The sequence below is a fragment of the Dipteris shenzhenensis genome, chromosome 11 (assembly GCF_047967505.1).
Source record: "Dipteris shenzhenensis isolate YYH24624 ecotype China chromosome 11, Dip_SZ_1.0, whole genome shotgun sequence".
NCBI classification, from domain to species: Eukaryota; Viridiplantae; Streptophyta; class Polypodiopsida; order Gleicheniales; family Dipteridaceae; genus Dipteris; species Dipteris shenzhenensis.
The window spans coordinates 18,865,189-18,878,554 of NC_141606.1; the positions used below are offsets into that span (position 1 = coordinate 18,865,189).

Consider the following 13,366-nt stretch of genomic DNA (forward strand, 5'->3'; position numbering starts at 1 on the left):
AAACGCAACAATGGGTTGCAAGGACCCCACGTGGTTTGCAATGTATTTCCAAGCTCATTGAGCTTGCAAAAAGTGACAAGCTTAAGATGCAAAAAGGGACAAGCTTAAGATGCAAAAAGGGACTACTCACATTGTCAAATTAAAAAACATAGGAATTCCATATAAGCGCAGCCAACAGAGGTAGCACATCTAATTGTGCAAGCCTATTCATGCATGCAGCCATACTCGGTCACGAAGCCTTTGAGGACCAGCTCCATAAAATTCATCAACTTTCTCTCCCTCTCTGTAAAATCGGAATGTTGGTGTGTAACGAACATCTTGAGTTTCTTCAGGGCATTCATCAATATCTGTATAGATGAACATCGAATTTGGATAGTCATTGCTTAAATTACAAAAAGTTGGGAGCATTTGTCTGCAAGCATGGCACCTGCATGTAAAGAACTAGGAATTACATGGAACCATTGAGTCTGTGGAAATTATGAATCTAAAAGGATCAAACTAAATCACATTAGCTACAAAAAAACACTACTCTTTAAACATAGTTAAACTTTAAGGAATGAATCTGGACCTAATCATATCCCTCAGTAAAGGGCGTCTGTGTACATAGTGAGCAAAGGATACTAACTCTTCAGCATGACGGACTTAGGTTAAGTCCAACATTATATCTGGAACTTTCCCCGAAGTGGAGACAAGGAAATTGAAAGCTACAACATGTGACCTAAAAAATGAGACCTAAGAGGTGATGTTTTTCTACTCATAGGTGCCTTTTGGTTGCAGGTGTTCATGCAGATTTCAACAAAGGGTTTGGAAAACCCCAAAAAAAGATGAGTGCATATAATATAGTTAGTAGTTCAATACAAAACAGTGGTTACAGAAACTTAAAAATGAACCTTGTGAAGAGAAAAGACAACCTTGTGCGTAATACCCAAAAGACACGTGTTCATCCAAGACTGCAATGCTCCCTTAGAGAAGCCCTAGATCCTTGGTCAAAAGGTTGCCAAAGTTTCTCCCAATCTACACTTGGCTAAAGTAGACAGCAGTAGAGAACCAGTCCGTCGTCTCCAAAACTGATTTGCCATACCCATAGCAATTGTAGCCCTATTCTCTGAGTGACGCTCTCCACTAATGTATGTCAAGAAGCACAATTGAATCCCCAATAAAGTTAACCATCTAGGGATGTCTCTCTTTAGCGTGAGCATTGAAGTCTCTTGGCAAGAGAACTTCACCTCAATGGAAAACATTTGATGGCTTGAGAAAGGAAAAAACAAGAAGGATCAGGGCCCTTTTCTAGAACAAAGTTTGAGGCATATGTGATGTCTCCAATGACAAGTAGCAAAATGGCTAAGTGCAAGGCATGGGTGTTATGTCCATAACTAGAGTAACTATGACCTAGCCATGATTGGACTATTTGGGATAAGGCTAGGCTAACCTAATATCTAGGATTGGATTTGGGTTAGAACAGACTCTAAACCGGGGTTGGGAATATATATATATACCTAGATGAATCCAAGAACATTCCCAAACTCATCCTCTAAAAACACAACATAGTGCAGTTTCAATCTCACGATAGTCACTCATAAGATTGAAAACCATAAACTCCATCACGCATAGCAAGGACTAGCTACTATGACATCCCCATTGACGTCATCAGCGCCCAACAGTGGGGATAGACCATAGTATAAAAGTATACTCTCACACATACAAATCCACATGCCCACACATACTTGAGCATCCATTTATACAAAGTCTTCGTATTGAGCTTCTGTCGGCACTCCGGAGGTGAAGGGCAAACTCAACCATGACGAAGGCTAGCACTAAAGGAGAAGGCTAATCACAAAGTAGTCCAAATCTCTTCATTCAAGCTACAACTGCTTGTAAAGTCTAAACGATTTCATTTTAGTCTCTCCCAAATAAGCATCTAAATCTAAATCTAGCTGATAGGGCAACACACCATTTTAAGATAGAAAGAATTATCGCAATACCAGCAGACCGCAACTTGGACGAAAACTTGGGAATAACCTAAGGTTGGGACTCGAGCTAGCATGGATGAGGTCCTCTAGATAGAGATGATCCAAGTAAAACGAGCTATTATGACAAAAGCTAGGCTTATAGGAAAAGAGGTGGCCCTTATGAAAAGTAAAGCCGGAAGCATAAACTTAGGACCCGCTACTAAAGATAGCCAGGTTAGGGTTATAAATGCAAGCCAAGAGATCAATATCGGGATCATCTTGGAGATAGATGTCTCAAGTGCATGTAGACCTGTAAACTCAAGATGGTCTTGTGGCAGCGTATGCTGCTGTTTGAGACTTGTGGAATCTAGGTGAAATACAACTTAAGACAAAGGTTGCAGCAGCAAGCATGGAAATGATGAGTTTGGGCTTCCCCTCCTACTAGATATAAAGGTATACTGGCTTTTACACATGCATATAAAATCAACATCTCTTTGCAAAGTTCGCTGTTCTTTTGCCTCATATAAATTACTTTCCTATGCACAGGCTTACATCAAGCCACAAACTTTTATCATTCACACTTACATGCACTCCTTGCAGTGCAGCAGTCCCATAATCACACATGCAATCCTAAGGCAACGTTGCATGCTCAAGTACATACTTTTAGCACAGCATTAGTGACGAATTCATGCATTCAGCAGCAGACTGATTTGTGTCATGGCTTAAAATATTTTAGGAAAGCTTCCAATCTGAAGCATGCGCACGTTACCCAATAAAAGTTTGCAATTTGAGAAATACAGCTCATAAGCTGCATCATCAAGCCACACGTGTACCACAGAACTGGGCGACACCTGCTCACATTGACCGCACAGCTCCCGCCAGCCACAACGTAGTGCTGTACATTACCGAATCCTTTGCTCATTAGCACGGCAGCAAATTGTTAGCAGCCTCAGTGATCGAATCTTCTAGCATTTATAGGCCTGCCAATCCTTCACGATCAGTAGCACAATACTGATCTTTCAGCAACCACCAATCACTCTACTTACCTGACTAGTCTCAAACAGCCCCAATCTCTTAATCACACTTCAGCTTGCCAACCACTAATCACTCTACTTACCTTCCTGATTTCAATCAGCCCCAATCTCTTAATCACCCTTCAGCTTGCCAATCAGCAGGTCGCTCTTACCTGGGGAGAACCGAGGTCAGGCTTAGATCGCCAGCGCACAACAGCCAGCACCATTCTGATCGTCAGAGCACAGCAGCAAAGCTGCTCTAATTGTCACAGCAGCCACCGCTGCTAAATGGAGATCACACAGCAAAACAGGCATAAATTGTCAGCGCCACTGTGGTCAACAGTGCACAACAGTTAGCATTGCTGCTTGTGAACAAAAACAGAATCTAAGCCTGTTGTTGGTAAGGTTACATGTAATCTCACGGCAGCTATTCCACAGTCCAAAAGGTGGGCGAAACGGCCCACAAATAGCTCTCAGCTATTCGCCATCTCTGTAATGAAGGCCAAAAGTGGGTCAAGATAGTGGGGTTAGGATAATTAGTATTTGGGGTGTTTGCAAGATAGAGGGGTCTAAAGGGCTAAGGAGGTACTATATAAGTACCATCCTCTCATGTACAAGGACACCTTTTTTATGTGAAATCCAATCCTATCTATGCTTCCACCCCCTTCCTACTACCTGCTCCCTACTCTCTCACTCTCACTCCTTCAGCTTTAACTTCCACTTTAGCACTAGTTTCAGCTACAGCCTCTACATCCCCAGCTACAGCTACAGCCACTATCAATGACATACCCATACCCATGACATCGGCTGCTTCCTTCCCTTCCTCTCCTGTGACAGCTATCTCACTGCTTATGACACCTACTTCGGAGGTGTCATACACTGCTCCGCATTACGCCTCGACCTTTCTCTCCCCTCTGCCTCTTAGTAAACCTACGCTTCCACACCCTACGGGGATTGCCTCATCCATGACACTATCATCTCCATATCGTACCCAGCTCACCCAGTCAACACCCAGCCTCCGGTCTCATCCTCACACATTCATGCCACAGCCCTTCTAGTTTCAGCTAGGGCACAGATGAGCTGACCCATCAGAGGCTTGGGAGAACTTGCTAATGGAGGTATACAGTATACATGAGCGCCAGTTGGAGCTGACACGCTTCGCACAAGAGCATGTCCGCTTCACCCAAGAGCAAGAGCGCGTCATATAGGAGCAAGCTCGGGCTATTCGAGACCAGGCTGATCTCATTCAAGGACTCAGACAGGACATCTCACAGCTCCGACAAGAGGTCGCCGCCAAACGCACAGTCCCAAGGAGCACTCCAGTTGTTGAGGCACAGATTGCGAGCATGCAATCTGCTATTGAGGAGACGTCCAGATGGGTCGACTGGCCAAACGAGGACCCACAAGGGCAACCGTTTCGGCTACCCTCTTGGAGTAGCACATAGAGCCAATAAGGCTTCAACATCAGAGTGCATGGGATTCCGCACACTGAGGCTACACCAATGACAGATGCGATGGCCTTCGTGGCCACTACTCTGGGGGTAGCTGAGCACAGGATCGAGAGGGCATGGCAGGTGGGGAGAGACCCCAACCGAGAGCAGCCCCTGATCATACGGTTCCATGACGCTCAAGCACGACTTTTGGCTTTACGGCACATGTCAACCCTACAAGACCAACCAACAATCTCCATGGATAAGGACCTCACCCCACTACAAGTTGAGGAGAGGCACTCCCTATTGCAACAACAAGATCAGGCCCGCAAGGAGAGGAAGTGGGCAGTAGTACGAGATGGACAACTCCTTACAGGCCCCCGTCGGGCATCCATCCCCCCACCCACATAGGCAGGAGAGACCCTATCTTATACCATTTGGAACTGTAATGGTACCTTATGGTCAGAACTAGGAACTTCTCGGAATCCTACACAAGTCGCGACATAGTCTTTTACACAGAGACACATCAGAGTCCAGAGCGCCCACTACCAGTTGTTAGCCGGTACACTTGGGAGTATGCTTACAGAGATGAGACCAGAGACACAGGGGGAGTACGAGGATTAGGAGTAGTAGCAATTCTCTACACCCTCCCGAGACATCCCACTTTGCTAGAGATATTCGAGATGAGGCAGAGACATCTCCATTTGCAGCCATATATCAGTCCATTGTAGACTTCTCGAGCCGCAAAGAAGTCCTCCTAGTGGGAGACTTCAACGTGAGGATAGGAGCCCGTCAGGTACCACTCCTCAACTTCAGGGATGATTCCATACTACTGCCAAACATTGACCTTGAGGATGCACGTATACTACGGGTTTCGGCTGACAGACGAGGTATGCAATCGATGGGAAAGCAGCCCACGCTTCCTTTCTATGCACCAAAATGATGGGAATGGGAAAGATATCAATCCACCCAAAGAGTCTCCTAGAGCTATGATGCCTAGAGGAGCTATACAGCCTAGCCATGCTATTCCTTTCCCTAGTACGCCGCGAAATCATGCTTCAAAGCCGTGGAAGATGCCTCAATATGCAGGACAAAAATCTGGTTTTTTCCAGGCTATTACAGCTGCAATTACAAAAGGGTTATGTTGGGGATAGCTGCTCAAATAAAAGCAGCGGCCCACATGATGGAAACAAATATGGGCAGCAAGGGGGCTGTTATATCAGTTTGCAGGACCAATACATTACTCCAGATGATGCCCTAGCAATTCAGCATTCTAATGGAAGAAATGCCTATATTCAAAGTAGCCTACATAACCGTGACAATGAAGCAGACCTAATGGGTGAAAAGATAGATGAGGCGCTAAGCAATGATGAGCCAATCTGTGATATTGATGAAGATGCACAGCAAGATAAGGATGTGGATGCACTTACACTCGATCCTTCTAGGCATGCAAACTTTGAGGACAAAGTTTTTGAGGAGGTGAGTATCCAGCATTGTATGGTCTCCATTAAGGATGAAAATATAGAAGCCCACACAGATGATAGCAAAGGATGCCAAAGTAAACTTACCCACAGTGACAAGGAGCAGCTTGTGCAGCATGAAAAAGATATGCAAGACAGATTTAGTCCTGAAGCTGTGTCACAACACATTCAGGAGCATGACAGTGGGGAATATGGCCACAACTTCAACATAACTGATGCCCTTTACTGCTGCTCACTAGGTGAGTATAGTTGGGAGTTTTGCTTGCTACACTTAGCAGCCATTAGGAAAACAATGGCATCTCATAGGATTGCTGTAAATGCGAGGGCAGAACTTTGCAAGGGTGTCCTCGTGCTTGGTACAATATGTGATAAATGCTGCCATGTATTGGCACTCGCAAAAAAGAGAGGAGACTAGTGGAGTCTTTCATAAAGATGCCAATCATGAAGATGTGGGGTAGCTAGAATAGGATGCCTCTCTGGGGCAGGCAAACCCACAAGCAAGGCCCTCACTCTCCCTCACATGGGCGGGCAGACCCACAACCAAGGCCCTCACTCAAAGAGACAGGAGATGAACTCGAAAAGATTTTCCAATATGCAAGTGAACATTGCCAAGACCGAAATCATGATCATTGGACACAATGCAAGCAACTCACATTCACATTTAAGGGAAAAGATTTAGAAGTGATACAATCATACAAATACTTGGGTCTATGGGTCCCAGATAACTAGAAGTAGAACACGTGTGGAAAGAAGAATCCTAGGGGGAATGAAAGCATGCTTTAGCCTCCGAAGTAAATGGAAAAAGTCACACATCCAGAATTTGGGAGATGAGAAAATCTATGTCTACTACGCTAGTGTAGATAGTTCAGTCTCCAAGACCCATTCTGCTAGATGAGACAGGCATCCTACCATTGGAATGAGAAGGTCTATGCCAATACATAAATTCGATACCTCACTACAGTGGCAGAAATGGACATGACTATACTCCCTCTCAAGGCCATGGAGGCAACCAAACATAAGGGCTGGTATAAGGAAGGAATAGAATTGATGGGCTACCGCTGGACATACACATAAGATCTCCCAAACAAAGACATTGACATCAGACAGCTCGTAACACAGAAAATCTTAGACAAAATACGGAGAAACCAAATGAGAGGATGACTTTCTACAAAATAGAAATTAATACAATGCTACACCCACACACACGCGTAAAATCTCAATGTAAACATCTTTCTCCAAGAGACAACTAACATGCGAACTAAGAACCAGCTCTCATGAACTCCAGGTGGAGATTGGTAGAATGGAGAATGTGCCAAGAGAGGACAGAGTTTGCAAACTATGCCTATCATGAGACACTGAGGATGAGGACCATGCAGTTCTCATCTGACCCATGAGCCTACATGCAGTTCTTGTTTTGGGAAGCTTCTCCCTACATCTAGCATAGTACATAAGAAGCTTCAACAGTGGCGTTAGGCATTGCATCTATAATGTTTTTCGAACACTTCTAGGGCCTATCTGCAGCAGTTGGTTATTGTGCTCTTGTTGGAATACGGTAATGAGTTGATTCGTGCTACTCCAGCTCTCTACACAGTTCATCATGTCAAGAACAAACTAGCAAGATATCATCTTTTACGGAGACCAAAAAATGACTAAGAGACAAATTCGTTCTAGTTTGTTTCTAGGGCGCAGGGTTTGTTGTCCTTTGAAATAAATGATTCGTCATACAGGTCATACGGTCGTTCTACAACACTTCAGAGACAGCAGATTGTCAGACAAGACGTGAATGAATTTTTTTTCGAACCCACAATAACACCAATGGGCAAGTTACCACGAATCAACTTACCATCCAGCTCCATAGCTGACAACTGCCTGCAAAAGAGTGCAAAGGCAACGTTATGCTGACAATTTAATGGCCCTCTTATATAGATAATGCATGCTAAGGGGGTTAAAGAGAGAGAGATAGAGAGAGAGAGAGCGCTAACAGTTTGCTTGGCCTCCTTGGCTTGCAGAAGGAGGTCCTTTAGCTGTCGATCGCTACAAGCACTACGTAGGTTGCCGTGAAAATTGACAGGCAAAGAGATTCCGGTGCCTTGAAAGGCATTTGCAGAGGGGTTGGCGGGCTCATGCTGCCCTCCCCCTCCTCCTGCTTCACCATTAGCCTGCATGAGATGAATGACACAGTAAACCTCGGAGGGAAAGAACTGGGGGTTTAGTTCTTGTTTATATAGGTGTCCATAGAACCAAAATTCGTTTATATAGTTCTTGTTTATATACGTGTCCATAGAGCTAAAACTCGTAGAATTAGAGGCACTCTTGTGCCGCACTGCCCTCTAGCAAAATTTTAAAAAATAGGCTTTCCTGCTCACATCTCTCGACGGGGCAGAAAAGGAGTGGAGAGGGAGACAAGGGCGAGGCGAGACTGAGTGGAGGAATGATGGGACTATGAATAGATGATTGCTAATTACAGTAGGAGAGGAAACTCTACTTTTCTAATGTTAAATTCACTTTAGGATGTCCGCTTTAGTTGGGTACCTAAAATGGCAAGTTTCTAGTTGCTATAGCCTGCTGCCCCTAGCAAGGCACTGCTAATAGAGTCTACTCTTTCGGCGAATAATTTTTAGAGCTTTTTCAAAATTAAATTCATGAAGGTTAAGCAAAATCTCAGCCTCTTTTTTGGTGATTGCAAGTCATAAATTTACTGGCTAGATAGTCCCTTCTTCTAGCTATTTGACAAAATAATAGTAGATGTCTATGCACTTTGACCATTTCTAGACCAGTCATGATGCTTTGGATTCTTATGTGATTGCACTCTAGTTGTCAAAAGATCATGGTAGCACTATCTTCAATTTCATCAAGATCCTTGAAGAGCCAACATATCCAAATTGCTTCAAATGCCCAATAGACACGTGAGATATACTCAAATCTACTATCAAAAGTGCCACTATTGCTTTGCTTGTGGGACTAGGATGCAATGTGAATTCAATATAAAAAGTGTATCATGAAGACGACTTACACGTGGGGTTGCCTCCTTAATTTGCATCGTAGAAACCTACAAGATGAGGTTTTGCAGATAGGCTCTCTTTCAAATATCATAGAACCTATGGGTTGGTTGTTCCATTGACATATCTTATAATATGCTTCATAGCATTCCAATGATGGATGCATGGGTTCGCCATAAAGAGTCTAGTGGGACCAACTGCATAGCATATATCACACCTTCTAATGTCATCAAATAGATGGGCTTATCAATTGCATCTTGATACAAAGTGGGATTTGCGAATTGAGCATTGTACATGTTATGTGTGGCCTTCATGGTGTGCATCCATTATCCTAATTGGTCCATCCCTGGAGTCAATATGTCGCATTTGGATCAAGAAATTACCACCTTCATTTTGCTTTATCTTAACACTCTAAATCTAATCCATCATGAATCCCAAACTACCTACAAAGAGTAACCTTGACTCCTTAATCATCTTATGGCTATTGCATGCTATGATGAGGCCATCAACATAGAGTGCAATCTTTGTTAGAGCATGTGCATTCATCTTTATATAGAATTCTTATTCAATTTCCCTCCTTGTGAACCTTGTTGACTAAAATAGGTGTCAATCTTGCTATACCAAGCCCTTCAAGCTTGCTTAAGACAGTAGATTTCATTTTTCAATTAGCAAACCAAATGTTTAGATCCACTCAATGAACCCTTCTACTTGCTTCATATAGGTGTCCTATTGCAAATTACCATTGTAGAATGTACACTAACATCGATCTAATGCAAGTGTAAACCCAAGTTTCTTACAAGAGAGAATAAGGCAAATGGAATTCATGATTTCATCATGAATGTTGAGCAAAGGTCACCTTATAGAACCATTCACAACATATGACATTTTTTCCTTTGTTCGGCCCTACTAAATCCCATACATCTTTAGAATGCTACCATATTCCTCCTCCATCGCTTGTACCCACCCATGGGACTATGCTACCTCTTAGAAGGTAATGGGTTCCTTGACTTGTGCCACACAACACTTGCTTATTGCTTTATTGGCTTTAAGTCTATAATAATGTTTCCTTCTCACCCATCAACTTCTTGGACCATTATAGCATTTCTCTACATGACCATGAGATACATCCTCTAACTACTCTCTAACTATGAGTTTGCAAACGTCCTTAGGTGATGCTATTTGCTAGGTAGCATGCTTTCAACAAATAGTCCACATTCTATGGATGTCTAGACAACACACCAATCAAATCTTGGGCATGAAATTGTACCTTCAAAGTTGGCACTTTGTAATCAACATTGTTGGGTTCAACATGCCATGTGATGACCTGTTTGTCCAAACACTATGTTACTTCCTCCATAGAGACATCAGTTTTTGCCGGATCACTTTTCATCAACACAACTCCACCAATTTCTTCTAGACTTTCCTCACCATGTACAAGAGTTGATCTACTATAATTTGGACATATGCCTGCTCCAAATCTTTGAACAGATCATTGGGTTTTTTGTCATACAAAGTGTACCTTTGGGTTGCACTCCCCAGATTTCTCCGGATTGACTTTTTGGTATAGGATGATTTGTATTGGCAAACTATATCTCTTCCTATTGAGTTTCCTTCCAGGTTGCCACAACTCTTTGATATTATCTATTCCTTGTAACTTTTGAATTTCTTTTAGAACTCTGCTTCTCACTTCTTCTTTGTCCTCCATCTAAGTTGTTTGTCCTTTTTAACTAGTTTTGCCAGTCTAGAAAATCGAGCTAGACCTTTGGGTTGAGTGATTAAGAGTGCCAAAAGTTATACATTCATTCACATCCAATCGAAAGAATAAATATATTCCCTCAAGATTAAGTGTAAGAATGTAACCTTTATGAAAAATAAAAATGTAAATCGTAAAGCATTCATTCACATAATCTTGAAAAAATAGAAAATATTCAGTCAAGAGTAAGTGTAAGAACATTAGCACCTAAAAGTTCATCCACATAAAATTGAAAGAACACATATATGTTCTTTCAATATTATGTGTAAGAACTCTAATTAAGAGTGCAAGTAGGTGGGCATTCATTTTCATCTCCCACATTGTCTTCTATTGTGTGACTAACTATCTTCTCATTTTGCCTATCATGGCCATCATGGAAAGTTGTTCCTTCTCATTTGGCCTATTTGACCATGATGGCAAGTTGTCCCTTATTTTGTCTCATTAAATAGATCATGAGAAGAAAACATTTTGTGCATTATTAGATTACATAACTTGTATGCCTTGTGCTCTTTTTCATAAGCAACCATTAGCACCAAACTTGAAATTTACGCATCTTGGCCTTTGACATAGAAGCTTAGGAGGTGGATGAAAGATCTTGAGATGTTGAGTGTTTGAATAATGTCATAACCAACCTTGATGCACTTTCTATACACTTTTCACTATTAGCATCAAGCTTCAAACTTACCCCTCTTATCATTTGACACATAGCATAGGCAGGTAATCCAAAGACCTGGAGATGTTGAACGTCTAACTTATGTCCTCCAACGGCACAGTCTAAGTTGCATTTTGTGGAGCATTGATTATGTAACTCAAGGATCAAGATTGTCCTTTAGCAATTTAATCCAACCTATATCAGATGTTTGCAAACTTTGATTGGAGTACAAACATATTTGTTTGCATGCACATGCACGTGTTTTGTTAGTTTGTGTGTGTGTGTGTGTGTGTGTGTGTGTGTGTGTGTGTGTGTGTTGAGGGGGGGGGATTGAGTATTAATTTTAATTTTGTGATTGTGTTTGTGTTGTGTGTCTGTAATACTATGGAGTGGTAGCATATATTGAGGAACTCCCAATAAATAGATGTGTGTGTGTGGGATGGGACTGGGTGGGGGGGTGGGGGGAGTGTTACTTATAATTATGTGGTTGTGTGTGTAAGGGGGGCAAGAGACGGGGTGGTTTCAAGTGGTGATTCTAATTACGTGCTTGTGTGTGCCTGTGTTTATACATCTTAACTTTAACAAAGGTTTCTCTTAATAGAATAAAAGCACCTAATTGCTCATTAACATTGTTTGTCTACACGTCATCAATAAATCTTATTGTGGGGAAAGTGAGATTACGTTTCCCATTCTTTTTTTTGGCAAAAAAATAGACTTCCATTAAGTACAAATAAAACCAGCCAGAAAAAGCTCAATGTGGTAATACATCATGACATGCCTGAAAAAACTCATTAAGAAGAGGTGAAAAATAACCAAGGTTGAGGCTGAAAATGCCATCTCAACCCTATGGAAGTCTCAGAGAAGAAGGGGAAATGCTCTCTCTAGCAAGATGTGATTTGAAGATCTGGACAGCTTGCCTCTTGAATCCACATTAAAAACTAGGGCATCCTCGTGTGCATCTTGAACTACAATAACCTGAAGTGGAATGCCCATACTAGAGAATGTAGGCATCCAAGTGGACCAAGTGGTAGGCATGTCATCATCCCAATCCACTAGCAAGGCTACATAGATATGCTAAATTTTGCTTGAACTCCCTCTAATATGACTAATCATCTGAGCTTTGCTATCCTCTGGAATGTTTTTGAAAGCTTTCTAGGCACCCATAGTGGAGGCAAGTCCCCTCTACCAACTGGACCATTGCATGTAACGAGAGTGGTCTACCATGCTCATCCAATATGTTGTTGTTCCACATGAGTGGCTGCCTATCAATCTTTTCATAATAGGAAGGGGGAAACCTCTGAAGTGTACTCCTGAAGCTGGCCCATGCTTTCAAGATAGCATCCAGGGGAAGGGAGGAGGAAGATTTGAGATGGGCTGAAGTGAAAGTTCATCTGGCAATATCCATCCAGTCTCCTCCTGAAGACGGTGTGCATGATTGTATGCTACGAATGAAAAAGTCCTTTCGTGGCTTCTATCCAAGTATAAGTCCCCTCACAACCATCTTGTAGAGCAAGGACCTACAATGTAAATCTGGATTAATTATATTGAGGCCCCCTTCTGAAGTGGGGAGAATGAGAGTCTCCCAAGCAACTCTGGCTGTAACATCATATGTGCCATCAAGTCCACTCCATAAAAAATTCCTTATTTGTATCTTAAGCTGAGTTATGCAGTCCCTTAAATGGCACCAGCAAGAACACCCAAACCATGCCATGGCCAAAAGGACCTCGTTGACCACGACTACTCTGGAGGCAAGGTCAAGCTTTATAGAATCCCAAAAAAGGAGGTTTCTCCTTATACTCTCCAACACCAGAGTGATCTGTTGTGCCCAAGCCAACTTGGCATCCCAAGTATCTGACAAAAATACCCCTCTCAATGTAAGTGAAACCTATGTCATTTCCCTAAACTAGAGTGTCCTTGTCAATGATCCAAAAGCCATTGGATCTATGCTAATTAGCATGCACCCCTGCAAAGCAATGCATTAAAAATCCAATGCTATCCTGAAAGAAGTGAGTGTTTGTGGCATGGCATCCAAAAAAATAGCATTGTCATCTGCCAGCTCGCTATCCAGAAGCTCCACATCTCATCTCAA

General features: G+C 42.5%; 1 protein-coding gene across 2 annotated transcripts; it reads right to left on the minus strand.

Moving 5' to 3' along the window:
* Positions 1 to 141: 141 nt before the first annotated feature.
* Positions 142 to 8,082, minus strand: LOC147896716 (thioredoxin-like 3-3). 2 transcript variants are annotated; one of them, XM_087381588.1, is made up of 3 exons: positions 7,856 to 8,082; positions 7,717 to 7,738; positions 142 to 347 (listed from the first exon to the last, which is right to left on the minus strand). In XM_087381588.1, exons 1-3 carry the CDS (start codon positions 8,036 to 8,038, stop codon positions 208 to 210), a joined length of 345 nt encoding a protein of 114 aa, XP_087237714.1. In that variant the 5' UTR covers positions 8,039 to 8,082; the 3' UTR covers positions 142 to 207. The 2 variants fall into 2 exon arrangements, with proteins under 2 accessions (XP_087237714.1, XP_087237712.1); XM_087381586.1 differs by having other exon boundaries at positions 142 to 427; positions 7,717 to 7,742.
* Positions 8,083 to 13,366: the final 5,284 nt, after the last annotated feature.

What these genes read in the sequence shown, in the direction of transcription:
- LOC147896716 (XM_087381586.1), bottom strand. Translation starts at nt 8,038, where the DNA reads ATGCAGGCTAATGGTGAAGCAGGAGGAGGGGGAGGGCAGCATGAGCCC. An exon ending in CCAAGGAGGCCAAGCAAACT is followed by an intron (nt 7,743 to 7,855) that starts GTTAGCGCTCTC and finishes ACTCTTTTGCAG; the next exon opens with GCAGTTGTCAGCTATGGAGC. An exon ending in GTCAGCTATGGAGCTGGATG is followed by an intron (nt 428 to 7,716) that starts GTAAGTTGATTC and finishes CTTTACATGCAG; the next exon opens with GTGCCATGCTTGCAGACAAA.